General features: G+C 42.9%; 1 protein-coding gene across 1 annotated transcript in view; it reads right to left on the minus strand.

Moving 5' to 3' along the window:
• Window positions 1-3,946: 3,946 nt before the first annotated feature.
• Window positions 3,947-27,185, minus strand: part of ADAMTS17 (ADAM metallopeptidase with thrombospondin type 1 motif 17) — a 191,410-nt gene continuing 168,171 nt past the window's right edge. Inside the window, exons 22-24 of the mRNA XM_063347091.1 lie at window positions 26,470-26,622; window positions 10,764-10,941; window positions 3,947-8,434 (exon numbers count right to left, since the gene is read on the minus strand). Coding sequence (XP_063203161.1) covers window positions 8,283-8,434; window positions 10,764-10,941; window positions 26,470-26,622 — 483 coding nt within the window. The 3' untranslated portion in view covers window positions 3,947-8,282. The remainder of the gene's footprint in view (window positions 8,435-10,763; window positions 10,942-26,469; window positions 26,623-27,185) is intronic.

The following is a 27,185-nucleotide window of genomic DNA, read 5'->3' on the forward strand; positions in this document are numbered from 1 at the left end:
TTTCCTTAATGAGAGCAGCACTGGGGGAAGCACGCTCAGAAGTACTGACGTGTCCTGGCAGGGGCTCCGACTGCTGCAACTCGCCTTGCTGACAGCCCGAGCTTGACTCTCGTCCCACGACAGCCCAGGGTTACAGTCCCGGCGACTTCCACCACAAGCAGCTCTGGCTCAGAGCCGCTGAAGTGATAAAAGACTTCTTGTGCGATCATCTCAGGAGGAAAGTTTGGTGCCAAACAAAGCTGCAGTCTGGTTGGCCCTTTTTGCCATTAGAGGCAAAATCAAGGGGAAAAATACAGAGCTGGGGAAATAAATGGAAGCTGCAAAATGTTCAAATAATGTCTTTTCCAAGAAAATGAAAAAAACCCAAACCACCCAAGAATGGCTTGTCTGGCTTTGCTGGCCAGGCCGTGGTTGCACTGATCTTTGTGTAACCTAAAGATGCTGTCAGAGGATACCTGTTTTTCACCAATTCATCGGCAGTTTGAATAGTTTCACTGCCTGTCTCCAGGACGGCTGCACAATCATGTTGTAATATGCAGTGACCTTACAGAAACTGTCAGTGATCTTTCAGCAGCTGATGTTTTTTGGGGTAGCGGAGCCAGCCGTACAGACTGGCGTGCTACCAGTGCTCTCCTGCTGAACAAATGAGCATTTCCCTCTCTGCCAGTCCACATTTTGAGCAGTATCCAGGCTTGGGGGCTGGATCTTGCAGCCCAGTTTCTGTAAGGGGCAACTGCAAAGTGATGTGAATTTTACCCTCTGCTACTTCCAATACCAAAAAGTGTGTATGAGGATACAAAACCAGTGGGGAATATCCCTTTCCCTCCCCTGCCAGTGCGTTAACTGCAGTACAGGCTCGCTCACTCAATCATGAAGCAGCTTATACTCATCTCTGTGCCTTTTCAGATTGCTGCTGCCAGTAAACCTAGCTAGCTGCTTTGGGAATCTGCCTTTTCCCCAGGACCACCTCTGGTCTGCAAGCTCTTGAGAGAAGGACCGTTTCTTTGGGCATGGCATTCCAGCATCCACATGTCTGGGTGTAGCTTCTAAGTGCCACTGCACAAAGAACACTGAATCATTATAAAAGACCTCAGAACAAAAACCAGCCAGAAAGCTGCCCAGCCAGAAACCACCCAGAAAGGGGAGACATGGAGACATAAAGCTACTACAGGAGTATGATGAGAAAAATGTTTTTCTTCAGAGGGCTGAGGGAGGAGATTAAATGCGCTTAAGCAGATGATGGGAGGTATTTTGTATAGACTGCAAAGGTGGTGAAGTTTCTAGCAGGTGCAAAGCAAGTTGGTGGGAGACAAAGCAGTTGCAAGCAGAGCAAGAGGGAAAAGGGACAACGATCATGCAGGGAAGGGAAGGCCACGAAACATGTCTGTGGGGACAGGAGGAGGAAGGACAAGGCAAGCATCTCTAGAGTTACACTGAGACTGCTGTAAGTCCCTGAGGCTTGGGAGAGGCTGGAGATGCCAAGGATGCAAGGGCTCACCTGGAGAATGAGTCGTGCCAGCAGCCGGCCCCACAAGCAGGCGTCCTGTAGGTTCCACCATGGTGAGCGTGCAGAGTCGCTCTCTCCCGAGGTCGAGGAGGATGCCAAGGTCTGTGGCATGACCCAGACAAGTCACGCTGGAGGCTCCAGCTCCACCCAGACCACAGAGGGATGAAAGGATGAAACACCCAAACAGGAGCCTTTCACAGCCAAAGAAGAGGAGCTGAGGGAAACCACAATTTTCAAGAAAGCCCAGCTGCTTCTCTCCAGCCCAGTGGCTGAGACAGATACCTACCCCAGGCCATGGACCCGGCCCGCGTCTCGGCTGTGGTAATGCGCAGGGAACACATATGCAAGCCCCAGACATCAGCTCAGGACTTTGCTAATTGTGAAAGTCTGTCTGAGTGTCTGGCCACCATTTGGCAGACACGGCAGTTCTGACAATATAATAAATGTGGTACAGTGCAGCCTCCAGGCATTCTTCGTGGGGTCTGTCACATGAAAGTGGCATGAAAGGAGACGAGGTGATGCAAGACACATGAAGGTCAGCTTTGGAGACTCTCTGATTACCTTCTGGGTAGTTACTGCTAAGGGGAGTTTGTGGTCCCTCTCTGCTTACCCTCTTGTTTAAACTCTCCTTTCATAAACAGATAATCCTTTTCATCCAAAGTGAAGATGCTTCAGTCCTGCTTGTGCAAGGCAGTTATGCTGTTAGAAAGTCTCTCTCCAGGCAGACCAGCCCATTTCTAAAGAGTGTGAAGAGAAGCCAGAGACATCATAAAAGGACAAAAAAATGCACACAGAAAAGATAACTGGTCTTTGTGCAAAAGTAGTGTTTGAGGAACTCCTGTCTTCCTACTGACCTGCCTCCAAATCAAGATAAACAGAAGGATTCTGAAGTACAAGGTGTATGGAGAAGTATTATCAAGCACATTCAGCACAGGTCCAAGTACTCGCAGAAGAAATGCTGTTCAGGAGCAGTTCCCACAGCCTGCCTGTTTCTGGGTGCACTATATTCATACAGCAGCAGGACAACAAGTGAGGGAAGTAACTTGCCAGCAAGCAGGTTACCAGGGCTTCTTTTCTTACACCGTCAGAAGTGCGAGTGCATTGAATGTGAGTGCATCTGGCATGGTTCTTCTCTGCCTGGAACTCCATGGCATCTTGGTGTTTGTGCTGACGCTCTTCTTCAATAAGAAGAAAGCATACCTTTCCTAATGGACCATCTGGTGTTGGGGAAAGCACAAAGGAACTTGAGGTTTTCACTGCACCAACAGAGCAAAGTCCTCCAACAGCAGTACTCTGGGTGACGGCACGGGGTTGACGCCAGAGCATGGTAATCCATATAGAGCTTTTTGGAAAGAAATTTCCTTCCAGAGAAAACAGGGTTCTGCTAGCACGCCAGAAGGGACCAAGAGACAGCTAAGGCTGCTGTGTACACCAGGACTTGCAAGAGAGTGAGGTGCAGGAAGGAAGCAGGTGGAGTAGATGGAGGCAGAACTAAACTCCAAGCAGCTGAGGAGAAATTATACTTTCCTTCTGGTATTTTTACGCCAGAGCATCAGAGCCATCTGATTCCACCTGGCTTTAATGATCTTGGCTGAGGTGTCTTGAATAAAAAGACAACTGAGATGACAACAGCTTCAAATCATCTGGTTCCTCGGTTAGGAGATGAGGATTAGGAATAAGAGAAAACCAGCAAACAGCTACATGCAAACTAGGCAAACTACTGGATTTATAGAAGAGATATTGGCACATACCAGGAAAATTTCAAGCCAAATGTATGACAACATTCCTTACACCCCTCCCACCCTTTGCCATATCCCAGCTTAATGTAAAGCCTTTTGGCTTCCAAAGGCTTACAGCTATGTTTTATTGTTTGAACAGGTCAACAATTGCAATCATATGTTGACTCCAGGCAATACACAAACACGATGATGTGTTAATATACAGCAACACTTGGATGGAGTTTCTACAATTTTGCTGCTGTTAACGGTATGATGGCAGCTGGGCTGGTATCTCCTAAGGCTACCTCTGAAAACTAGGAAGCCTATCAATCAGTGCTGTGCCATTACCAAGAAGCCAGCGTGAGATCAGTAAATGAGCTCTATTTTTAGTATAAGTATAAACTCAATTTCTGGAAATCATTTTGAGAGGAGGACTCTCACACTAACCGTACTTAAGGCTGCTTTAGAAAGGTGCTGCTCCCATCTCCAGGAACTGTCCATTTAACAAGAATTGAGCTGGAATGGGATATGGACGACGGCATCTTTGTAAGACAGGGTGGGAGAAGATCCTACAGGCATATCTGCAAAAAACATCTTCACCATGCTGAAGGGGGAATTAAATAGTACAAAGTTTCTGGCTAGTGCCTACAACAAAGACATCCAAAACACTTGGCTCTGAAGTAATTCTGTTTATTTCACACCAGGGAAGTGTGCAGCCAGGTTATGTAGATACCTTTCCAATGGATGGGATAATTTTGCTCCAAAATAAATTTCCACATGCTCAACAGCGTTCATTGTCAGGTTGTGCCTGCGGAGCAGCTACCATTAAACGTACAGCAAGCTGCCACTTCATCTCAGCTCCAACACACATTGAAAGCAACCCTTTTCAAAAGCACTTGCAAAATGGCCCTCCTCCCACCCTCCTCCCGCAGCCTGCTCAGGCGAACGCAGCGATACCTCAAAGGGAGCCTGGCTCACATTTTCCAGACAGGCATTTTCTACTGTTGTGTCATTGACCACAGACCTTGCAAGGCATTAATCAGGTATTAACATTCCCTGTGCTTTATTTTGCAACCCGACCGGGACAAGACCCATCATTTCTTGATTTGTTAGCACACTGGGAACTCTGAGATGCCAGAATTTTAGCGACAAATGACCTTTTACACCTACCACAGCTATGAAACAGTTGGCCTAGACTTAACCGAATCCCAGTCTCAGTCCAGTATTAGACAGATGCGTAATGTGCTACCTACAGCTTCACTCCTTTCTCTTAATTTTCATACTAGCTATTTTGTCCTTTGCACTTTTTTCAAGTTCAGAAACCTTATTAAAGTTGTTATGGAAAAAATAAATTTATTATTCAACATACTCAATTTTTTCAAAATGGAATGATCCTCTTTTCTTTTTTTTTGGTTTTCATTTACAACCGGTTCCATTCGGTTTGACTGTTTTTATCTTTTCTATTTATAACCAGCACCAAAAAGAAACTTACCATGGATACAGTACATATGCAAATTAGCTAATGGAAAAATATATACATTTCACTCTGTAATGAAAAACTTAAATGATATTATTGCCATGGAGAATATATCCCTGTATTATAATAAAATATCAAGCAATAATCGACTGCTAAGATTCTTTTCCACCAACAAAAAATAGCACCATACATGAGATAGTGAGAATCTACACTCAATAACACAATTGTGCAACTAGAAATGTACAGTACTTGAGTAACAGTACAGAGTATTGTTTACAATATGGAAATACCACCACTGTAATCAAAAGAGCGTCAATCTCTTACGAACAACTAAAAAAAGTATTGTCATAGATACACGGAAACAAACAGCTTTCTTTTCACCAGTATGTAGTAACTGAGGGCAGAGCATAGCTGTAAATTCATAGTAAAGCTCCTATAAAATAAAACAGAAGTGCAGGAGTATTGAACAGAATTAAACTTTTTTATTATTATTATTTCCTGGCTATTATAAAATGGGAAGGTTGTCACCATATGAAGTAAGAGAATGTAATAAAATAGAGCTGTGTTGTGACATCAGTTTTTAATTAACGATGGTTTCTGATTATAAAAAAAAAAGGTTGATACACGCTAATCTGTGGGCTGTGAGAGCAAGTGAGGTGGTTTTTTCAGTGCTCAGACATTCAAAAGACTTCCTTGTAAATTAATGTTTCCTTAGGTAGGACCAAGAACTTGAATACAAATGTCCTTTAAGTCCACAACCTAGCATACTGGGACAGGCCACAGGTCTAACTAGCCTAGTATCCTGTTCTGGACCGTGGCCAGTAGTGAATTATTAGTGAAAACCATAAGAATTAAAATCCTTCCTCTCCTGTGCACCTTTCTAGGAGCCCACATTTTGCCTAGAGAGGGTGACAGATCAGCACCAGAAGGAAAAATGACACCTGCTACTCAAAAGCACCTTTGATTTCTATTAATAGTAAATGCACATACTATCCTTCGAAGATAACAGAGAAGCTCGGTGGCAAATCCTTCAACAGCCTAATGTGAGTATTAGTAATGCCAAAAATGATCAGCAAGGGAGTGGCGTTTCATCAGGCCAGGCCACTTCATGGGCAAGCGTTGCCCATCAAAAGAAAAACACCAAACTCCAAACAAGTGAAGGACGTAAGGGGACCCATCTTAGTCCAACTGCTGTGGGGTGGGGTGGTGGCAGGGAGGCAGCAAGGACAGTCACAGCCCTGCTGTATAGGCAGAGCTGTGCTACTGCAGGGTATGACAGCAGGCAAGGGGCGAAACTACCACTGTGAATTACCAACATAAATTAGGTCCTCTGGGTTCTGTCTGATCTCCTGGAACTTTCTCATTAGCAGTTCATCTACCTATTAATTTGCCTAACTGAACATCACTGTGGTATTGCCTAAATCTTCCTTGTCACCCCCGCCAGCAACATTTTCCATTGATTACTTGCTAAATAGTTACACAACCTCTGTGTTTGGGCTACAGGGTGGGAATAACAGAAGGAGGTCTGATCCTGACTACGAGATGTCAAAAGAACATCCAGTATAATAAAAAACGAGTTGGAATCATTTCCCTGACAGAGAAAATCATCTGGGGCATTGGAAAGCAGATCTGTTTGAGACAGGCACTTGAGAAAAAATTGTGTGCAAATGTGCCTTTGTGCATACAGGCCAGCAAATGTGTGCACACACGCTCATTTGCACCACTAAGCACAGATGCGAATGTGAAGCCCACAAAGTATTAGCCTGTCGATGAACATTAGCTCCTTGTGCTTGAAAAAAACGTAGCCCTTAATAAAACGCTAATGAGCTATTCCAGTGAGGTCCTGGATATTGAAAGGATTGTAATAAGGAAGAAAAAGTTGCTTTAAAGATATGTTAGGTACTAACATATGTTTAGCCCTCCTTGCATTGAAAAAAAGAGGCAACAGCAACAAAGACAAGTTGAGGACAGGTGTGAGCTGCAACCCAGGCTGGCCCAGGGGCTGGGGGAAGTAGCTGGGCTTAGTTCTGCACCCATCTCCGAAGAATAAAACAGTAACACGCAGTTCTAGAGCGAGTACAAAGCTACAATTCATCCAAACGGCTCTGTTCGTATCATGAAGAGTGGGCTGTAACTTAACCACTGCACAACTGGCCTTGGACCCTGGCAAGGAAAATGATACATGTTGGAGCAAGATATGATAGAGAGACATTCATCTGTAGGACTAACGGAGGGGACAAACTCTGCCCTGGGTAGAGCTCCTGTTTCAAGTCTCACATCTCAGCGAGGAGTTTGGTTTAAAGTGCAGAGACATGGAAGAGGGTATCATGTACACGGCACTTGCTAAGTGCTCTGATAGCACCAATCTGATAGCACCAAACCTGACAGCACCACAAAAGTAAGACAGGAAGCATTAAAACACAGTGAGTAAAATTCTAACCCTTACTGAAGGCAATGGAAGTCTTAGCCTTATGGCTTCAACAAGCTCAAGATTACACTTTGAATGTCTCATATCCCTGACTACTTTTGCCTCAAAAGGCTACATAACCTCAGAAGTATACAAGAGCAAGAGACAGGAAACACCTGTTCTGCTCTCCACTCCATCCTTCACACAAAGGTTGTTCCAAATCCTGTTTCTGTACCGACCCTATCCAGTTTCGTGGTCCTCTTAAAATCCACATTCAGTCTCGTTATCTGATTGACTTCTAAAAACTGGAGAGAAATTAGGCCAAGCGATCCCTCAGTAAACTCTTCTGGATGAAATGATTTCTGGCTTCTCACATCTCATGTAAACGGTTCTTGCTTAAAATAACTATCTACCACTGTTAATAAGCTTCCATTTCATTAAGCTTAGAGAAAAATTAAGTTTCATAAAAGAAACTATATTATTCTGGGGAAAAGAGAGAGAGGATTGTTTTTTTAAATCAGAAAGAAGAGCAGGCCCTATTAGTTGCTCTAAAAATATGACTTGGAATGTTGGATATAATTGTACTGATTTTTCTGCAGGAATTTCAGAGACATCCATTCTCTGCTATCAGTTTTCACAAGCTTTTACAGCAAATCCTCTCTATAAATTAAGCCTTTCATTTATGTGTCACCCCAAGCCCACTCCACAGTGGAATAACTGTTGGGAATTGAAAACATCAGATGAAAGCCAAGAGTAAAAGATTAAGTAATGTCTCTACCTTTGCTGAATTATTTTGCCAGAGGCCTTCCTCCATGGAGGTACCCATAACCTTAGTCAATGTAATCACTTTGCAACTCTTGTCCTGTAACGGTAGCAAGCCATCCAGTGGCTGGTGATTTAATATATTAAAGTAAAAAGCATTAATGAAAAATGTAAGGATGTCAAAATACGATAGAATGATTGGCTCCTTGAGATGACTCTTTCTGTTTGTTTTTTTAAGGTGGATGAGTGGATTACTTTGGTATCCAGTCTATAGAATTAGTTTCAAGTCTTATTAGGTATGCTTTGGAATCCACCACATTGTAGCAACTCATGAAGTTCCAGTACTCAGACCTACTAGTCCGTGATTTACATACAAATAGCTGTAATACCCTAAGAAGTAGCACAGGTTCATTAACTCTTCTGCTGCATCTTGTTTGCATAAAAGTCTCTGCAAGTCTGGCAACAGCGCTGATACCACCGCATGTCTTGGCACAGATTCTTCTCCCGGATCACCCTGCAGTACACTGTCCACTGGTCGCCTGTGCACTTGTACGTGAGAGCAGCTTTGGACGAGAAAAGAAAGGAGAAACTAGCAGATTAGCCAGAGAACAGCACTGCAGGTGTGATCAAAATCACTGCATATGAGGGAAGAAAGGGCCAATCTCGCTGTCAGCACTGGAGATCAGATGATGTTCTTCCTATTGAAACACCAGGCTCTTGGAAGTGCTTACTGCAAGGGTGTAGCTGGACACGGCTGGGGAGCGCAAGCCTCCTCATGTTGTACGTATTTTGCCTCAGTGACAAACAGGCCCAGATCTGCAGCACTCCCCACTAACTATGGTTCCAGCCAGGCAGAGTGTTCAGAAAACATGACGTGGCTGAATAAATTACTCATCTTGCAAGAACATCTAAGATAGACCTTATGAATCTGAGATGAGAGACTTCATATAGAAGACACTGAGCCACAACCAAGGCTAGGACTCTAATATTTTAGAGGTCCAAGGTTCCTCATAGGTTGTGAAGTAAGACATGTAGGAGTAAGACATGTAGACTTCCATGAAGTAAGCATGTCTAGGAAGCGACATGGGTCAGGTGCCTGAGGAACAGAATAAACCCCCTCTGAATTTGTCATCACTGAGGGACACTGGCCACAGATGTAAAAACCCGTTGAGGTGAACTCCACACTTAGATACTTCTGAAACTGTTAACTGGGACGACGAACATTCTGGAGCGGGGACAAGGCAGCATGGGGTTTGTGGTTTGTAGACTACTGGATTTTTTTTCTGTATAATTTTTTTTGTGAGGTTTCCATTGCAGAAAACAGAAAATTTTGTTTAAAGATAATCCAATGAGAATTTGTTTATAAGCAGGAAGAGGAAAACACTCAAGGATATATCTTTCTGCTAATATCAAATATTACTGTTTCTGGCCCTTGTGATTCCAAGACCAGTTTAGAAACAAAAGCATCCCAAATTACTTGCAGATTACTTTCAGCAGGGACTTGAGCCTCCTCAGTCTTCTAAACACGTGAGCTTTTTATTGCTTTGTCCTAAAATGTGAATTAGGATGGATTTCTTGTCTCATCAGTGTATCAAGGGCTTACTTCTCAAATGAAATGTTTTCCTTCCACTATGCTCTTAGTGCTAAAATATCTGGGAAGTACTCTCATATGTTCTTGAACAAAAGAGGTTAGAAGCTCCCCGGTATGACTGCATTTGCAAGAATAAAGTTTCCCATATTCTTTTAAACATCTGTTAAACTTTTGGGAAACATATTTCAGTTCAGAAGCTTCAGGTCCAGTCCTACTTTTAAGTGTTATTTTAATACTGGACAGTGCTATTAGAAAATGGCTCTCTATTACTTAGCAGCTCTGCCTTTTCATGTGTATGGGAGACTTCTTAGCCTGGAAGACTGGCTCTGCTGAGAGGGTGAAGGCTGTTCTTTCCGGTAAGCTCTTAGCAGCATTGTTTACAAGCCAGCCCCTTGTACTGAAAGGTAATGGGAGGCACCGATGAGGCTGTGTCAGTGTAGCTGATGGCTTAGTTAGCTTCATCTGACTGGTGATGATGTGTGAAACGTAAAGAAACCAGCTTGGTTCTTGGAGCTGTGGCTGAACACACAGGGCTGAAGTTGGGAAAATATATTTTTATCCCCTTATAAACTAAACAAAAGTGATGTGGAAAATCATGGATTCCCACAATTTTGTATTAACAGAAGCATTCTTAACTAGAGCCATTTCTTAAATACAGTGTTAAGGTGCTTCAGGAAACAGATGGCTTATCACCATACTCTCATCTCAGCCAGGTACACAGGGGATGCAGGGAGGGTGAGGAAAAGGACAGTGATAGAAAATCAAAGGGTTCAGAGAAGGAGGCTGGATGCTCTCTTGCCTCCCTGGGCAAATTAATTCATCAAACCACATTCTCGTGTCAGCAAATGAAAAGGGAGAAGAAAACTAAACAGCAATGCTCTACTTATCACGGTCATGTACTTTTCTTGGGGCACAGATGAATAAATTATCGTACTTTACACTCACCACAGTGAAAGCAGGGGGTGAAGGTGTTTGTGACAGAGAAAGATACGCTTGTCAGCTCCCTCACCTCTCTGATCAATCAATCAATTACCCACCCACCATTTGTGTGCTCCTGTTGGTCTCTCAGGTCTATCCACAGCTGAGCGCTCCAGCTTGGGCAAAGTCTGAGGCAGGGATTGATGGATAAAAGGACTTATCAACACTAGAGTTTTAGTCTAGAGTCTGACAGGGGGCCGGGGGGCTCTCCTAATTTCTGGCCTTGGGCAATCCTCTGAAGTCCCACTTTTATCACACTGGGACCCTGGGCTTTGTCTGCTCCTTCACAGGTGGCATCTTCCCCCCCAACCCCCTTCACTCACCAAGTCTGGGCGACGTAATTGTGTTGACGTTTATCTTCTCATTGCACACCTCTTGGTGGCACTGCCTGTAGGCCGCTGGCTTGGACAGGATGGGGCACTCATTGCCATGGCGCCCGGTGACTTTGTGCATACACTGGACCACGCGGGACTGGAGGCCTTTCCCACAGGTTGAGGAGCACTAGAGGAGAGAAGGCACTGAGACATGGTCCAAGCAGAGTAGCTTCAAAACCACACACACACATACACCTGAAAAATCCCTGCCAGAGCTGAAGTCTGCAGCAGGCTGGCAGCTCGCTGTCGTGCTGAGGACTCAACAACAGGCACATCATGTCAACCAGGGACCATTCATACAGCATTTGTCCATGACGATTTTGCAGCTTCAGGGAGTGCTGTGAGCAGAGGAACTGTCCTGGCACAGGGAAGGAAGCTGTTGTCTTTCTGTCTGGACTTGCTCTGAGTCCATCTCCACTGACTGTCCTTGTGGATATCCGTGAGGTTCAAGCAGGCAGAAATGCAATTCCCTCCACAAAGAGGCAAAGCTGGAAAACGTACACTGCTTCATTATGGATGAGCAGCTTCCACCTCCCTCTCCATGAGGGACCCAGTGGTACTGGTTGCCTTGCTTTAAAAGCTCTCTCCAAGACTTGGATGGTCTAACAAGGCTTCCTCCACAGACAAGATGACCACTGCCAGGCACCAATACAAGATAAAACCAAAGATTACAGCAGAGGCAGGCAGCTTCTACTGTATGCCCGGACCTCTAGAGAAGCTCTGTTCCAATATACGGGAGAACACATCAGGTATTCAAGTATTCACTCTCATCTATCCTTGCTAACTGTCTGGCACTTGTCTGTCCTCCTGGGAGCAATTGCAAATTGTACTCCACGAGTTTTGGCTTCTATTAGTCAGGAGGCCCAGCCTCTTTATATGCTCTCTTTGTTGTCACACAATTGGAGTCCCTACCTCTCCCTCCCTCTTCCTCTGGCCCAGTCACTTGTGATTTACAATGTCCTACTTGCACGCTGTTCAATTTTAATAAAGCAAACACAGTGAGCACAGTGAGGTGCACCAGCTGGAGTTAATAAAAGAACCTTGTATTTAAAATAAAGAAACAATGGGTTGCAGGACTTTGGTAAGGTTCCTATTTCTGCTAAAGCCACACACAAGCTGTGTGTGGGGAGAGGAGGAGGTGGAGGAAAACTCAGGAGATATAATTAGGATGATGTCAAAGAGATCATGCTTTCTCTCCTCTGCTGTTCCTGAACAAAGTCAGGGCACTGGAGTTCTCTCCCTGAAAAACACTATCGCCTCAGAGTGGTACTTCTTAAAAACGGCATGCCGAACATGGAAGAGGCTCAAAAGATGTGCACCACTGAGGTTGGGCTGAAGTCCAAGTACGAAGGATGTGTAAGTAGTGTGGATGCTTGTAAGGCTAGGACTCAGGGGCAAAAGAACTCATGGATGTACACAGGCCTCCACCTCTCCCAACTATGGGTGAGAGCACAGCAAAGCTGGGGTCATTTTGTTCTGTAAGTATCACAAAAACCCCTGCTGCTTCTCAAAGATCATCTGATGCAAGAAGTATAGCTTGTTCAGGGCTGGAGCACAGGGAGCTTCCTGTGTGAATCCCTGAAAGGCCTGATAAAAAATGGCCTCAGATTAACAGGACCATGTCAAATAGAGCTGATGGAGTCCTGCTTCGGACAACCCAGTGCAGAAATACGTTTGTACAACATGAACTCTTTATTTCTGGGTAGCAGGAGTTGTAGGATCAGTGAAGCCTGTTGTCAAATAGAATGATGACTCTACCTAATTTTATTCTTTAGTCACTCACATTAATGACTGTTTATTAAACAGATTTCTTGTATTTGCAGTACTCATCAAATTTGTATTTGCTTTTCTCTTCATTTTCCCCACCAGCTCTGTATTCCTATTCTTTCTCCCAGTGCCTTTCTCTAGGACTCAGCTTCTCCATTCAGAACAATCTCTGGCTCATATTCTTTCTGGACTTTGCCACTAAGGCATCCTGGTGAGCAGTTTACCTCTGTGTTTCCAGCTACGCAGCCCCTTCCAGGACCCCATTATTGCATTCTGAAGGTAGCAGTCACGCGATATTAAAATTGTACATGCATTTTGTAACTGCTTATTTTAAATTAAATACTTTTTTGTTTGTTTGTTTGTTCCTTTACATCCTTCTTAGTTCAATTTAGGGTCAACACACTAGTTTACGACAGATTTTCTGCACTTAGATTTTCAGGTGTTGACTTTACCTCAAAATTTGGTCACTGTCTATTAATACCTCAACAATGGTTATGGTATTTAGGACTATGCTGAATGAGCCCTTCCCTTATATACCCTACAGTGAGCTATTACAAAAAGCAATCGTCACAGTCCCTTATTTAAAACCCCTCCATAACTTCAGCTTCTGCAGTGAGATGTAGGCATTTTGTTAGTCTTGGGTGTCCCTCTGCTCTTCCCAGCACAGTGTGCCCTCAGTGACTTCTACCAGTCTGGAAGCCAGTCAGGCATGGCCATTACATTTGGATTTAAAGTTAACAATTTTTATCCTGATAAATGCAACTATTAGGCCCTTCCGCTTCACTAGTCATATGCAACCTCTAATCCTCAGGATTTCAACGGCACTTTCAGTCTTTGGAGTGCTTTACTAATCTTAATCCTCACAAAAGTCTTTGCAAGGGGACTGAATTGTACATCCATTTTACAATCAGAATAGCTCTTATCACCTAGCATAAAATAACCCATTCAGGCCATGGGGTTCCTTCACGTGATTGTAAAATAGTGAGCCTGAAACCTTTGCGTCTGGCTTTGAGGCACTCCCCGTGCTTATGAATGCTCTTAAGAGAGAGGAAAAAATAACAAAAAACAAAGAAGGAAAGAATGAAAAGAGCATTTTTCTCATAAGGTGAATAAGGTTTTCAGATACCAATGTACAGACACTCACCTACCTTTGTCTGTGTTCCTGTCTCTGCATTTGTTAACCAGCAAGGAGGGCAAGCAATGAAACTTTTTCCACAGACACTGCCAATTCCAATCCTTAGACAAATAACAGCAGAGTTTTTGCCCGAAGCAGTTTTATTCCTTCTCCTGGGAGACTGGGATCATCACCTATGCTATGCAATTAGTTTTTCACAGCCAGGAAGACAGATTTTAACATCTTTCTTGAACTCTTTTGGGCTTGGCAGCTAAAGGAAGGTTGGACATCTGGCTTATTTTAAGACGAAATTTTCAACTCTGTACTTGGATAGCCTCTTTCCTAGGAATTTCAATAGGAAATAGGAATAGATACAAAATACATACAAAGGGGGAATTGTTACTCATGCTGCACTATGAAGAGAGGACATCATTAAAAGAGGCATAAAAATCAAACTCCAACTGAACAGCAAATTCCCCTAAATACCTTCCCTCCTACTCTGGACAGCTAAATGCATTGCTATGGTCTCTCTGTTCCCAAATATTTATGGAGCAAGTATGCATATCCACGGAACAATTTTCAGGTCTAGATTCACCCTGTGCCCTCCGATACAGGACCCTCAGACTTGGACCCAGGCTATGAGCAGTTTCAGTAAGGAAAGGTGCTGTGCCCTTCTTGCAACCAGAGGAACTTCCAGGCAGCCAACAGCTGCCAGAGAGAACGTATCGCTTGTGGCAGAGTGCGGCCGGGGCCGCGGGGGCAAAAGTACTGTCATAGCCCAGCACCCGATCCAGCTTCTGTATAACTGGTACAGTCCCACTGTACAGAACACGGGGAGGCTCCAGTGCTGCATGGTGAAACCGCGATGATTGTATTTAAAATGCCGTTGAGGGACAATGGACTTTTTGGCAAATATTCAATTGTTGCACTGTTATTAACAAAAACACTCTGAAAAGTATTGATGTAACTCTCAAGATATGCTCATGTTTTGATGCCATGAGGGGGTAAAGTGATCTGTGAACGTGGAGGACCGGTTTTGGAACCTAGTTTGGAGCTGTGTGGATCTCTGCCTGCCACCTGAGCTGCTCCGCAAGTACTGAGAGAAAACCCACAAGCAACTTGCCTACTCCGGGAAGCTGGGGACTCGGACAAGAGGTTGAATAGAGATGCCAGTGTCAAACAAAGAAGTGGTTTTTTCCTTCCATCCGGCATATCAGAAAAATGCATATGCAAAATTTAACCATAATGCACTAAACTGACAATATAGCCATTGTAAATTGGAAATCCACCCACACACAAAGATCAAAGGATTGTTCAGCACTGTAAAAAAGAGGGGGTTAATGAACAGTTACAAAAAGCCAACCTAATGAGAGCCTTTGTAACTCCCAGTTCAAACACTGCTTGAGAAGGCAAAACGAAGACAAAAATGCCTCCATTCACATTCTTTGGCAGTAACATGCAAGCCGGTGGGGATATCCAGAAGGAAATAAACTCACAAATTGTCAAGGCAGCAGCTGCATTCATCAGCTTAAAGAAGATTTACTTACTGAAAAACTCCAACCTTAAGACCAAGCTATGATTTTTCAACTGGAATGCTATTTCCACCTTAGGATACTGATATGAAAGCTTGAAATCCACCAAAGGCGCTGACAGATGTCTAATTGCTTTGAAAGCAAATGCCTCAGGAGAATATTAGGTATTAAAATAGAATGAATTTACAGTAAGTGCTGAGATCTGTCAGGGTCTTCATCAACTCCTGATCCACAAAAGATAGCCAGAGAAAGAGAGGAATAAGAACGAATGCAGCCAGGGCAGGGCTGCCGCTGGGCAGCAGGAGGAACACATACGAGAGCCAGTCCAAAGAATCCCTGTGTTGAGGCTTAATGGGGACAGCAAAAGGTACAGATTTACCACTGCAGAGGACAGGCTGTGATCTGTTCAGGACTGAATGGGGTAATGAAGCATTGCTTATGCTTTAGCTGAGGGCTGCTGGCTAGGCAGGGATGCATTTAGACCACGTCACCTTTAAAAATGTCACTTTTCTGACCTCTAAGAGATAGATGTTAGTCTTTGTTGTAAGAGACTTGCTTTTTCCAGCAGAAGGTCATAGCATCCCTTCAGCCGATCCTAAACATACTCCAATATTTAGATATTGGAGGGAGGGAGATATAGTTCAAGATGACTGTCATAACTAAGATGAAGGCAAGAGGCTTTTTTCTTGATTCATCAGTCTGCAGTCATCTGATGTTTAAAGATACTGGTTTGTCCCCAGTTTGCCGAAAGCTGCTGAAGCCAAGGATAACACGATGGCTAAAGCTCCAATATTCAGAGTCATGCTTTACTGACTTCAGAGTTCAAGTATTTCAAGGCATTAAGGATAGGGTAGAGTGTTTTTCACCCCAGGGGTCTTATTTCTTGCCTCTATGAAAGTCCGAAAGAAAGCAAGATAAGTTCCTATTAATAACATTCTAACATGGCATCTGAGATGAATGACAAACGTCCTGTAATTGCTCCGTTCCTGAGACCTTATTAGCATGCATGTGTGTGCTCTGAAAGTCAGTGCTCCGTACACCTTAACATCAGGCTTTTTATGAGTATCAGTAATTTAAACTCTATAGTTCTAGCTGAAAAGCTGCATGCAACTTGCTTTCATAAACACCAGCTCAATTTTCACCATGGCATCATGCTAAAGAAAGAAATTCCTGTCTTTTCTCTGATAAGATCTAATTAGCCCAAAGCAAACTGTAGGCTGTTTTTCAAGCTTCCTTGTTCTTTTCTTTTCTTTCTTTGTTTTTTTTTTTTTTTTTCTTCTTTTTGAACCCCAGATCTGTAAAGAGAACATATCTGGTCTTGCTTACAACAATCTTTCATTTGGAAACTTTTGTGAAATGACTGATTTGTTTAATTTGGCCAAGAAAAAATGCATACCCTTCTGACTCAGTATGGGAAGAAACAATAAATTATAGCAGAAAATGCTCATGGCTGATGTGACAGTATCTTAGAAGGAAAAGAGAAAAGCAATCCTTGCAAACTGCCTACAGCTGTGCTTTCAAACACATGACCCTAAGGAACAAGACCTGACCAGTACATCCAGCACGTCTCACTGAATAATTAAGCTTGACTTTGCTATTCTGAAAAGTTCCATTGTGTACAGAGAGTTCAGAGATTAAGAGCTGAATACGTGAATATTCTGGGGAGTGACAGTGCCCCTAAGTACTTGTGCAATGCAGCCCAGGTGGATGCTAATGAGGAAATGTCATCCGACTCATTATACCAATCAGGCAGAACTTGCTTCTCACAAGCGTTCAAACTGGATTTCAAGACCAGGATCAAGCAGCAATGTGAAATGGTACGGGATTGCCTACAGGGTACGATATTCTAGCATGCCACCTACAGCACCTGTGCCATGTTTTGATCTGTGGCAGGTGCAAAGTGGAAATATTCCACAGTTTATTCCACCCAAAAAACTGCAAGGAAATGATACTGACTCCTGTTGCAGATGTTAGCCTGAAAGAATATCTTGGGAACTGAAGCTCCACTGAACACATATTTTAGTTATTCATCAGTTAACGATCAATGCTATCAAAATGCAACTTATTAAAAAGAGTAATTAAACTAAGGACTCCATTAGGATTACTGAACTTCAGCAAGAGGCTGCTCATCTCCATTATCTCAGTCCCGCCTGAGCATTCTCTAGACAGGGAGCTGCTCAGCTTTGAAATATATGATGCTGAACTAATGCTGCGTTTCATCTCTTTGCACAGTCAAACAAGGGATCAATCACCAGCGGGCTGATACTAATTGCTCTTCAAAGATGATCTGAAAAATTGTCACCTTAACGCCTTAGCAGTCATTATAAATCTCAAAAGGCTATTGGGAAGACTGCTAGTGATACATACTGCGTGTCGTAAGGATTAAAAAGTGGCAAAAACCTCTTCAGGTGAGTAGTACAAACTTTAAATGGTGAATTAGCTACTGTTAATATTTTTAAAAACAGGATCCTAGACACTGTAACATCTCAGAGTAACTCAGAGAAAATGAATGCCAATATTTGAACAGGCTTGTCTTTCATGCTTTCTTCTTTTTCACATTAAAAAAAAGAGTAAAATGGTCACGATGGAATTCCATTTCCAATCCACTGATCTTGGTGGGAGGCTTTAATTCTCCAACAAAAAAAAATGCACTTAATGAACTAGGCTTTTAAATATAAAATATCAAAAAGGAAAAGTTATTCTTCCAATTAATAGGATCACTGGAGGCTGTATTGGAACATGAGACAATAACACTGTGACAGAACGTGCTCCACTTCAAACAAAACACTGACGAATATGGTCTTTTTGCAGCACATTCTCCTTTACTAAGGAACCATCAAAATAACTTGTACTATGGAAGTTCCCAGAAACTCCAGCAGAGATGAGCTGTGCGAATTGTTGTGCAAACAGGGAGCAGCCACTGCCTCAAAGGCATGAGCAGGACCTGGTTTCTGTAGCTCACAGTCCCCAGGGGAATGACACGGCCAGCCACCATTGTAGTCAGCATCTCTTCGCTTTCCGTGCCTAGGTTTCCAACTACGGCTGCATCGACTGGGGCTGGCAGTTAGCGCAAGTCTGGGTAGAGGCTCAACCTTGTTTTAGTGCCGTTACACAATATTTACACCTCTGACCATAGCTAAAGACATTTCACAGATGCGGGGAGAGAGAATCAAAGAGCAAAAGGGATGGGATTCGTCTTACTGAACTAGCTCTGTTTAGGTTCTCTTTGCAGTCAGCAGAGAGAGATCACCGCTTCAAAGGGCAATTCAGCCTTTACTAAGGAAAGGTGATATAAAACTACTACCTGGAGCTGCCTGTGTTACAATGACTGAAAATGGAGCCTAACAACTACCCCAAACAAGGCACCTACCTGTCCGATGGCGAGGACTCAGTGATGTGAACTCAATTAAGTGATGGACCCATGACCGTACAGAAGCCCGTAGTTAATACGAGCTGAACTCACATAAGTTTTCCTTTCTTTCCTAAAGTGCATATTTCCAGTGGAGGTATGAAAACGATATTTCTAAGTTTGTCCACAACAGAGCAATCAGTTCTACTTGGCGGTGGCAAGACCATTCATGACAGCCCAGGGAGCTCTTTGATTGTAACTCCTGAAGGATGTATTACTCTGGGAGACTTTCTTTCTTAAAGCTGTAATTACCTTAAAGACATGGAAATTCCATGAGAAAACCCATGCAGTTCTCAGATGAGGAAATGGTTAGCATTTCAGTTAATTAAGGGACCACATTCCTAGAAAATTCCAAGGTAAAAGTTGTTCTTAAAGCATACATATTAAGAGTAAAGGATTATCTAAAAGTGATGCCCGGAGTACAACAAACATTCCTAGAAGCCTCCAACCTCTTTTCGACATGCCACTTCATCAGCAGGCAGAAGACGGGCCTTGAGCTGGGCTTTACGCAGCCCAAGGTGACAGATTTGGCAGCAGGAACATGGAGATGTCTCCCCTCCTGTTTCCCCCTTCTGAGGCTTTTACTTCAAAGATCTAAGTCTTTTTTCTCAGAACCCTTGTTCTGGATTCAGGATGGTTCATTTCTCTTCCACTTCAGTTTGTGGAATACAGTCATAAAGGGAACAGAGAATACTCCAGCATGCCTTGCGCTGACAGTGAAGATGACAAAAAAATAACCAATAGCCTTGGAGCTCTGTCGTGTAAACTGCAAGCCATGTGCCAGAATCTTCATTTTATGCTGAAATCCTTAACTCGCTGAAGTCATTGGGAGCTGGCCATTGACTTTGGTGGGTCAGTGATTTGTCCCACAGTATTACGAACAAAACTGATTTCACTGCAGCAGAAGAGAGGGGTGATTTCTGCTTTGTAAAACAAACACTAGCTTTTTCTCACAGAGATATCTATTTTCTTCCATGCGTTTCCTCACCTTCCTAAACTAAAGGCGATGGTTTTAGCTCATCATAACTCAAGAGGGTACCATTCTACTTCAGAAACGCAGGGCTATGACTTTTCATCTTCCTTTCTAAAGGGCTGCATGAAATTTTTACTAGGATACTGGCAACAACTTTGCCAAACTGAGGAGCGTCCTCAGCTGATATATCCAACCAATTTTGGGCCATTTATTCTCATCCTCTGTAGCCAAGGGTATTGTGAGATTAGCTGGTGGCAAGAAAGGCTGTCGTTGGCACATCAGCGATCATGCACCAGAGGAACAAACCATGGGGAACCACAATAAGCAGTACAACTTAGAGCAGTCTATAGGGGCAGTAGTTAATTTTAGGACACTGATGCTCTGGCTCCTGGTCGTGCCAAGGACCAGAGAAGCAGAGGGTTTGAATACTAAAGCTTGTTGGGTCCTCTCCCGTCACATCCAGCTCTGTCACCTTCTGGAGAACAACTGACTTGCATCAATGAGGCCTGTAGACAACCTTCCAACATTAGTTTCTAGCTGTGGTGCTGAATGCTCACGAGCAGCCATCAATCCTGAAGTTGTTTGCTGAGCCAAAGTGAGTAAGCGGCAGAAAAGGGTCTGTCAGCTGTGATGTGTGACTGCAGTTTTAAGCGACCATCCCTCCTGCGGAGTTTTCTCTCAATTCATCAAGAAAAGTTATTTTCTCCAAGGTAGAAGAAGATGAACTTAGTTATGACCTTTATGAAGAATTAACAAGTTGTCCATATTTTATCATAAACAGATGGCGGGTCAAGCCATGAATTTGTAATGAATGTTAGAACAAAGAAGAGTTTGCTTCTATATTTATAACAGCTCTGAACATACCTCTCAAACCACAGCTGTCCTTGATTTACTCTTCTTATCATGTAATGTGAATTAATCATTAAAAGGGAGGCGTATAGAGGATTTTGTTGATGTTCCCAAACATTTGGAACTCGGAAAACACGCCTTCCTGGCACTGGAAGATTATAGAGTATTTTTTGAAAAAAAACAAAAACAAAACCCAACCACCCAAACCCAAAAAACAACCCCAACAATCTACTGTAATCCTGCCAAAACAATTAATTTGCAATTACAAAATCCTTGTTACCACCCATTGTGATGAATGACTGCTGATCGTCAGTATGAAACACCTCAATGTCTGGCACAAACCCAGTATTTTTCTTGTAGGAAATTAGATTTTTTTCCTCCCTATTGTTAATATTCTCCTGGGATGAGAACCCATAGCCAGCATTTCATAGGCTGAGCAAAAGACTGTAAAAAAATTGGCAACTATTGATGTCCAGGGAGGGCAGGTGGCTATAGGTAATTTTTCAGATGTGCTTTATCACTGCTGACAGTATTTGGCAACAAGAATATCATTTAACATCACGCTTTGCCAAGCTGATCCTTACTAGTACTTTCCAGTTTCTGGAGTGTACAATCTTTCTGGATCCAGTGAAAGTTGTGCCAGGCGGTTATACAAGATGCAAAGTGATAGAAAAAGATTTCTCCTCTACTTTCTCTCCTAGTTGAAGCCCAGCTTGACATGTCACGTATTTCTGTTTTCACCTGAGAACATGAATCTGGGATGGTCCCTACACAAGACCCAAAGATCTTGCGCAGTCCGGCAGGTCAGATTCTTTTCTGCATGGCATTGGCATAAGCCTGCATTAACTTAAGTGGCTGAATTAATCTGGATTTACACTAATGTAAGGGAGACTGATATCCGACCCGCTGTGCTGAGTGAGATCCTTGGCTTGTGGCCAACGGGCTGTAGGGAAGAATGAAAGACAGTTACCCTGGCTTTACACTGGGTTATCTGAAATTAATATAGGCCTTAGTATTTACAGAGCATCTACTGTAACTGCAAAGAAAAAATATGGCAAAGCCAATATATCACAAGGCTTCTATGTATCTTTTCTTCTTCTAAAAATCTTTTCATTGGGCTATGTAATATAAGAGGTTAATGAGCTAAATTGTTGCCTGAGGGATAGAAGTTGCATGTTTAACTTCTACCCACAAAGCTGAAATACACCCTTGTGAAAATCGGCACTAACGAGCTAATGTGTCTTGCTTGTAATTGTACCTTCCTTGATATAATACCAGCTAAAAGGAGAACAGTCAAAAAAATGAAACTGGGATCCCTGAACTGTGCTATTGGCTTGAAATACAGTACTTCAGTCACAGGACAGAAATAGAGTATGTCAAGGCATATAAAATAGTGAAAAAATTAAGTAAAACTGGAAATGAAGAAAGATCCATAAAAATGTTGTGGAGAATTGCTCCTGCCATATAATCTTGCCTCTTCAGTTACACCCTAGATGAGTCCAAAAGCCAACTGGAGAAAAGGAACTCAAACAATAGGGCCTTGGCCTGTACACTTGCACCTGAGTGCTTTCCCTGCTGCACTGTTACTAGAGCAGAAGGGGAGAGAGCTGAGGACATGGGGGGAACCTTGGGGAGCGAAAAAGGAGTCCCTGCTGCTGTTCACCTTCGAGCACATCTGATCTCTGTCACCACCATAGCTAGACAATATATCAAGCCCGCATCTCGCTGCAGCAGGCCCGCAGTGCACCCCCCCATCACTTGGGACACATGCTTTGAACTGTGTGAGTCAGGGCAGACTTCAAGGGAAAGCTGGAGGAAAGCCGGAGTCCCGCAGCCGACCCCTTCGAGTGCAGCCTAGAGCAGGCGAAGGGTACAGACTCAGGCTGCGTGTCCTGCTAACCCCCCGGGAGAGCCACACACATAAAGCCACATTCTGTTCCCTAGCTGCCTGCATTCTTCACAGGAATGTAATCCTTGACATAAAGTTTGTCAGCAAAATACAATTCATCACGAAAGAATGAACTACTGTCTTGCTAAAGCATCGAGAGGCGTATTTTCAACAGTCTAGGAGTCTGAGGCAAGGTCGCTCAGTTTCTGTTGGGACACTGAGCGACCTAAGTTTGTTCTTTTGACTAGCACAACTACAACAAAAATGTAAAAATGTTTCCAGTGCTAGAACGTTTAACAGCTCAGATTTCAGACAAGGAGGAACTATTTCAAAGTACAAAGAGTGTATGAGATGTTTGTTTCTTTAACTGAATGCAAACTGGATGTGGAATTTCCTTGTGGAAGAAATGACTGAATGGGAGACGGCTTGGATTCCCATTTGTATATTGCATCAGATATAAAAAAGGATGATATAATGAATTGCAATTCTGAAGAATCCAGGCAACAATAAAATACGATTTCAGGTTAACACACCTTCAGTGGCTCTCTTGCTGTGCAATCTGTCTTTCTATGAGGTTTGAAAACTCTCGGGCCAGGAACAGCTTAGTTATGTATCTCATAATACCAGTGCTGCATTTGTGTTAAATGCTAAAAATAATAATTACATCCCTTTAAGACAAGAGGTTTAAAAGAGAAGTTGCAGTCGTGCCAAGAAGTTCCAAGTGCAATAGCAGTAGTAACGGAGGTTACTGGTTACTAGTTACTAGTAACAGAACAATACTCCCTCTTTAGAATTACAGTACAAAGTCTGTTAATCTCAAGCACTGGATTAACAAAGGTAACTTCAAAGACATTTAAAATAACCTTACAGACCTGGCCCTATGTGTTTGCAAAGTGAACTACACATAACAGTTCCTCATGCAACACTTGAACTATGCTGCAAATGCATTGGGAACACACAAATATCACGGCCAAGACTGTTGGCTGCATCTGCTCAGTTAGCTCCAAATGCTTTCCCCAGCTATAACATGCAGTAAGGAGCATCTGCAACTAAACCTGTCAGAAAATGGAACAAAATCCCTCTTCTTCAGAGCGTGGACAGGCAATGACTGCAGAGCCGTTACTAATGCCAGTGAATGAGGTTTTGGATGGTAGGTGCAGGTTAAAGCTCAGCACGGCCATGTCTCCAGCGCTCACCTCTTCTACACAGAAGTGGATCCAGGGTCTGAGAACACAAAACCACAACTTGCCTGGCATAGATATGGAGCTTTTACTGCTGCCCACTCTTGCACCTTCTGAATGCAACAGGATCCAAGATCTTATCTAGGGTAACCATGTCCATTGCTGTCGGATGCAAGGGGAGTTACTTGTATAGGTCTGGGAGCTCTTTAGGGATGTGACCTGTCTTCTCATGCACGGAGTCCATGTATTCTATAAATACTACTGCTAAGAATATAAACATAAGTCTGCCATTACCACCCAAACAGCCTGTTCTATTTACAATCTGTATCTGGACTTGACTTTTTAAATGAGGTTTTTTCTCTGTCGTAGCTGACTTCCTGGTATCTTGAAATGATCTTGGTTTGGGAAATTAAGGATTGCAGGCCAAGTCACCACGCAAGCTGTTTGCACGTAAAGCATCACAGCCCCTTATTTTAATCTGTGATAATTACTACTGTTGGTTAAGTCTCGCTTCCCTGATGATTCTTAACAATAAGTAACAAATGTACAATGCATTAATTGCAAAAAGTTGTTGCTTGTTCTGAGATCAATTTGTATTAATGAAAAAGTTTCCACCTTAGTCAGCATAAAGCACTCTCACAGGGATTTTACAGCACTGGCACCAAATGTTTTATAATGGAATTTTACCCTGGAAGTTAGAATTTTGAAGAGTTCACTATAACCTAACTGCTGCAGACTTTGTGTTTCTGCTTAAAGGAGGAACTGTGTAAAGCCGGACTACACCAAAGAGGAGTTGCTGATAGCTGTAAAGGCTCTCCACCAAAGTCTAAGCCCTGTGTTAAAGCTTCTGGATCCTCATGATGAAAATCCCTCGCTCAGGATTTGCAAAGAATTGAATTCCACACCAAACATTTCAGCTATCTGGGTTTCTGGGACAATACACTTTCTTCACAGAATTGTATCTACCCGTACCCTTTTCTAGCAAGGTAGAAAAGTGGTCCCTTTTGTTTACCCCGCTACTCAGAGAATAAGAATCTAATTGTGTGATCTAAGTGTCCAGTCAGAATTAACCAATACGTCTAGAATTTTAAATGCTCATTATAAACCAAACCTAAGTCCAAGAACATCCTGTTGCACTCACACAGGGTGAAATTCCTGGGAAGCAGAGAGCTGGCACAAGCTCTCTACAGACAGAAGCAGGCCACAAATGCAGCACATCAGCTTTTGTGCCCTTCTGCACAGGGAGGATCCGGAGCCTGAGTTAAGAATGGCAAATAACAAGTGATTTTGCACTGATCCTGTCCTGCTCACATGCAGACACTAAATCCATCAACAACACTATTTATTGTGGCCAATGTATGATTGCAGACTTTCTAGCAGTGAGCCAATATCTTTATCAGATTGGAACCATTCACACAATACTGAACTTTCAATCTGTGTAATCAGTGAATACACAATTATTTCATATTCCTCCCTATAAAGAGAATCCGGGTCAATTTGCATGCCAAAATGTTTTAAAATTCCACAAATAAATAAATAATGTTATTTCACCTGTTAACACAGGGGAACTGTTTGTTTTGGCCAGCTTTCATAGACTCTATGTGCCAGGTTATGAATAAAATAATGTTCAATACTCTAAACATTCTGTGATACAAATTCCTGGCTCAGCTTAAATACAGACCTTTTGTATGTGGCAGGTTCTTAATGCATTCCCCAGCACTGACACCACTAAATTCATGTATCTATGACAGAGTATATCTATAAATATGTGTAATTCCTAATCACAATGTAAAAAAAATGCAATCACAAATAAGCCACTTTGCCCATTATGGGCCTCTGTTTCACTGGATTTTGCTTGCTGGAGTTTGGGTTTTTGGAAAGCAAAACGCAACTACTGTATCCCAGTGGTTTCTGCACATGCCGTACATTCCAGAACACAAAGTAGGCTTTCTTTTTAAAGAACAGTACAGTTACAAAGATAAGATAAAACCAAACTGGAATATAATATTCCTGGGAAATTTTAGTTCTTTATGCAAACATGAAGTCAGTAATGTAGAGGATGCTTTATGAACTACACTGCCAAAGGCTGAGTTTCTCACACTGCCAGGCCTCCTTCCCAAGCAAAACTACCTGTTACTTTAAGATCAGAATGCAAATACAGAGCACACTCTGCTCTGGTTTAATCCACTGTATTCGGGAATTAATTCCACTGATGTCACTGGAGAAACAAAGTTTAGACAGGCCTAAGTGAAGGTAAAATCCAGCCCGGAGGAAGGGACTGATTATTTTGGCTCTGCCTTTAAGTTCACGGCTTTCTTTCATTTCAGGTGGTTGGAATAAGTCTAGGACTGGACTATGCTGTGTAGGTCTCAGACTAACATGAAATTCATCTGCACAGCTCTAGTCTTGCATCTGTGGTAATAAAATAGTGTACTGTCAGACTCGGCACGCAGGACCTGCACGAGGCAGAGGAACAGAATTCAGCTGTGAGTGCTCTCAGTTACCCTCCGTTTCTGTGTGAGTCTGCTTGGGCTTCCCCACGCTTCCCCCCCAGTAGTGTTCAGTTTAACAGCAGTTCTCCCAAACCTTCAGATTTATCACCTGTGGGATAAGAAGACTAAGGTCCAGCTCTCTTCTCAGCTCCATACTGATGCACTGAGGGAGACAAAACTCTCACCACAGCCCCCCTATGAGACTTCCCTCTTTCTCAGTGACACTTCTCTAAGACTTGCTGGGTCATATCCATAAGCCTGTGTCGCAACGTTTGGGTTATAAACGGCACAAGGGGAGTTTAAATCACAGCAAAAGCTCCAGTCAAAACCAGTTAAACCCTTCCTTTCCAAATATGTAAACTGCAAATTAAGACAGGCAGCAGATGGAAGCATAGCACTCTGAACGTCTTTGCACTTGGAAAGAAAACACCACGTAGTGTTCACTGTTACCTTAGACCAATCGCCTGTTTTCCATTCGTAACAGCCTGTGTGATCCTCACACTCTTCTTCATCTCTTGGCCTGGTGGCTGCATCACATTTTCCTTGCGAATTTGTGCACGTCACTGTTCTTTTCTGAATGCCCTTGCCACAGTCTGCTGAGCACTGCAAAACAACAGGTATTTGTTTTCTGTTACATGATGCCGAGAAATGATAACTTCTATCTTGCTAACATAGCTAAAAGGAAAAGCTGGTTTTATGAACACAGAGGAAAACTAATAACCCTAAGATTTTCTCCCAATAATTTAAGCCCATTTCAAACACAAAAGAGTAATTTGAAAAGCATGATATCAGCTTGTGAAATATTTTACTGAAGAAAAATGGCAATTCTGAAAATCAACCCTCTTTGAAAAATACCAGCTGGAATTTTGCTAGAATTGGTGTTATGGAAGAAAAAAACACTAAATCTTGTATTTAAGAGCTCATCTTTCATACTGAAAAAGGACACATCAAGATTTACAACGCAGAACTGCCACATCCCTTGATATATCATGGGAGTAAAATAGTGGCGATAAATGCATTTTTAAATCCCAGGAGCATGAGGCCACTGTTACAACCACATTTCTGCGGTACAGTTTGCACATATGATGGCAAAGTCACAGTTCTCACACATGTTCTCATGTGAAACACATACGTGACCCTCACTCTCTGTTTTGCCTTACCCTCAT

This window comes from Chroicocephalus ridibundus, chromosome 9 (genome assembly GCF_963924245.1).
Source record: "Chroicocephalus ridibundus chromosome 9, bChrRid1.1, whole genome shotgun sequence".
Classification (NCBI taxonomy): Eukaryota; Metazoa; Chordata; class Aves; order Charadriiformes; family Laridae; genus Chroicocephalus; species Chroicocephalus ridibundus.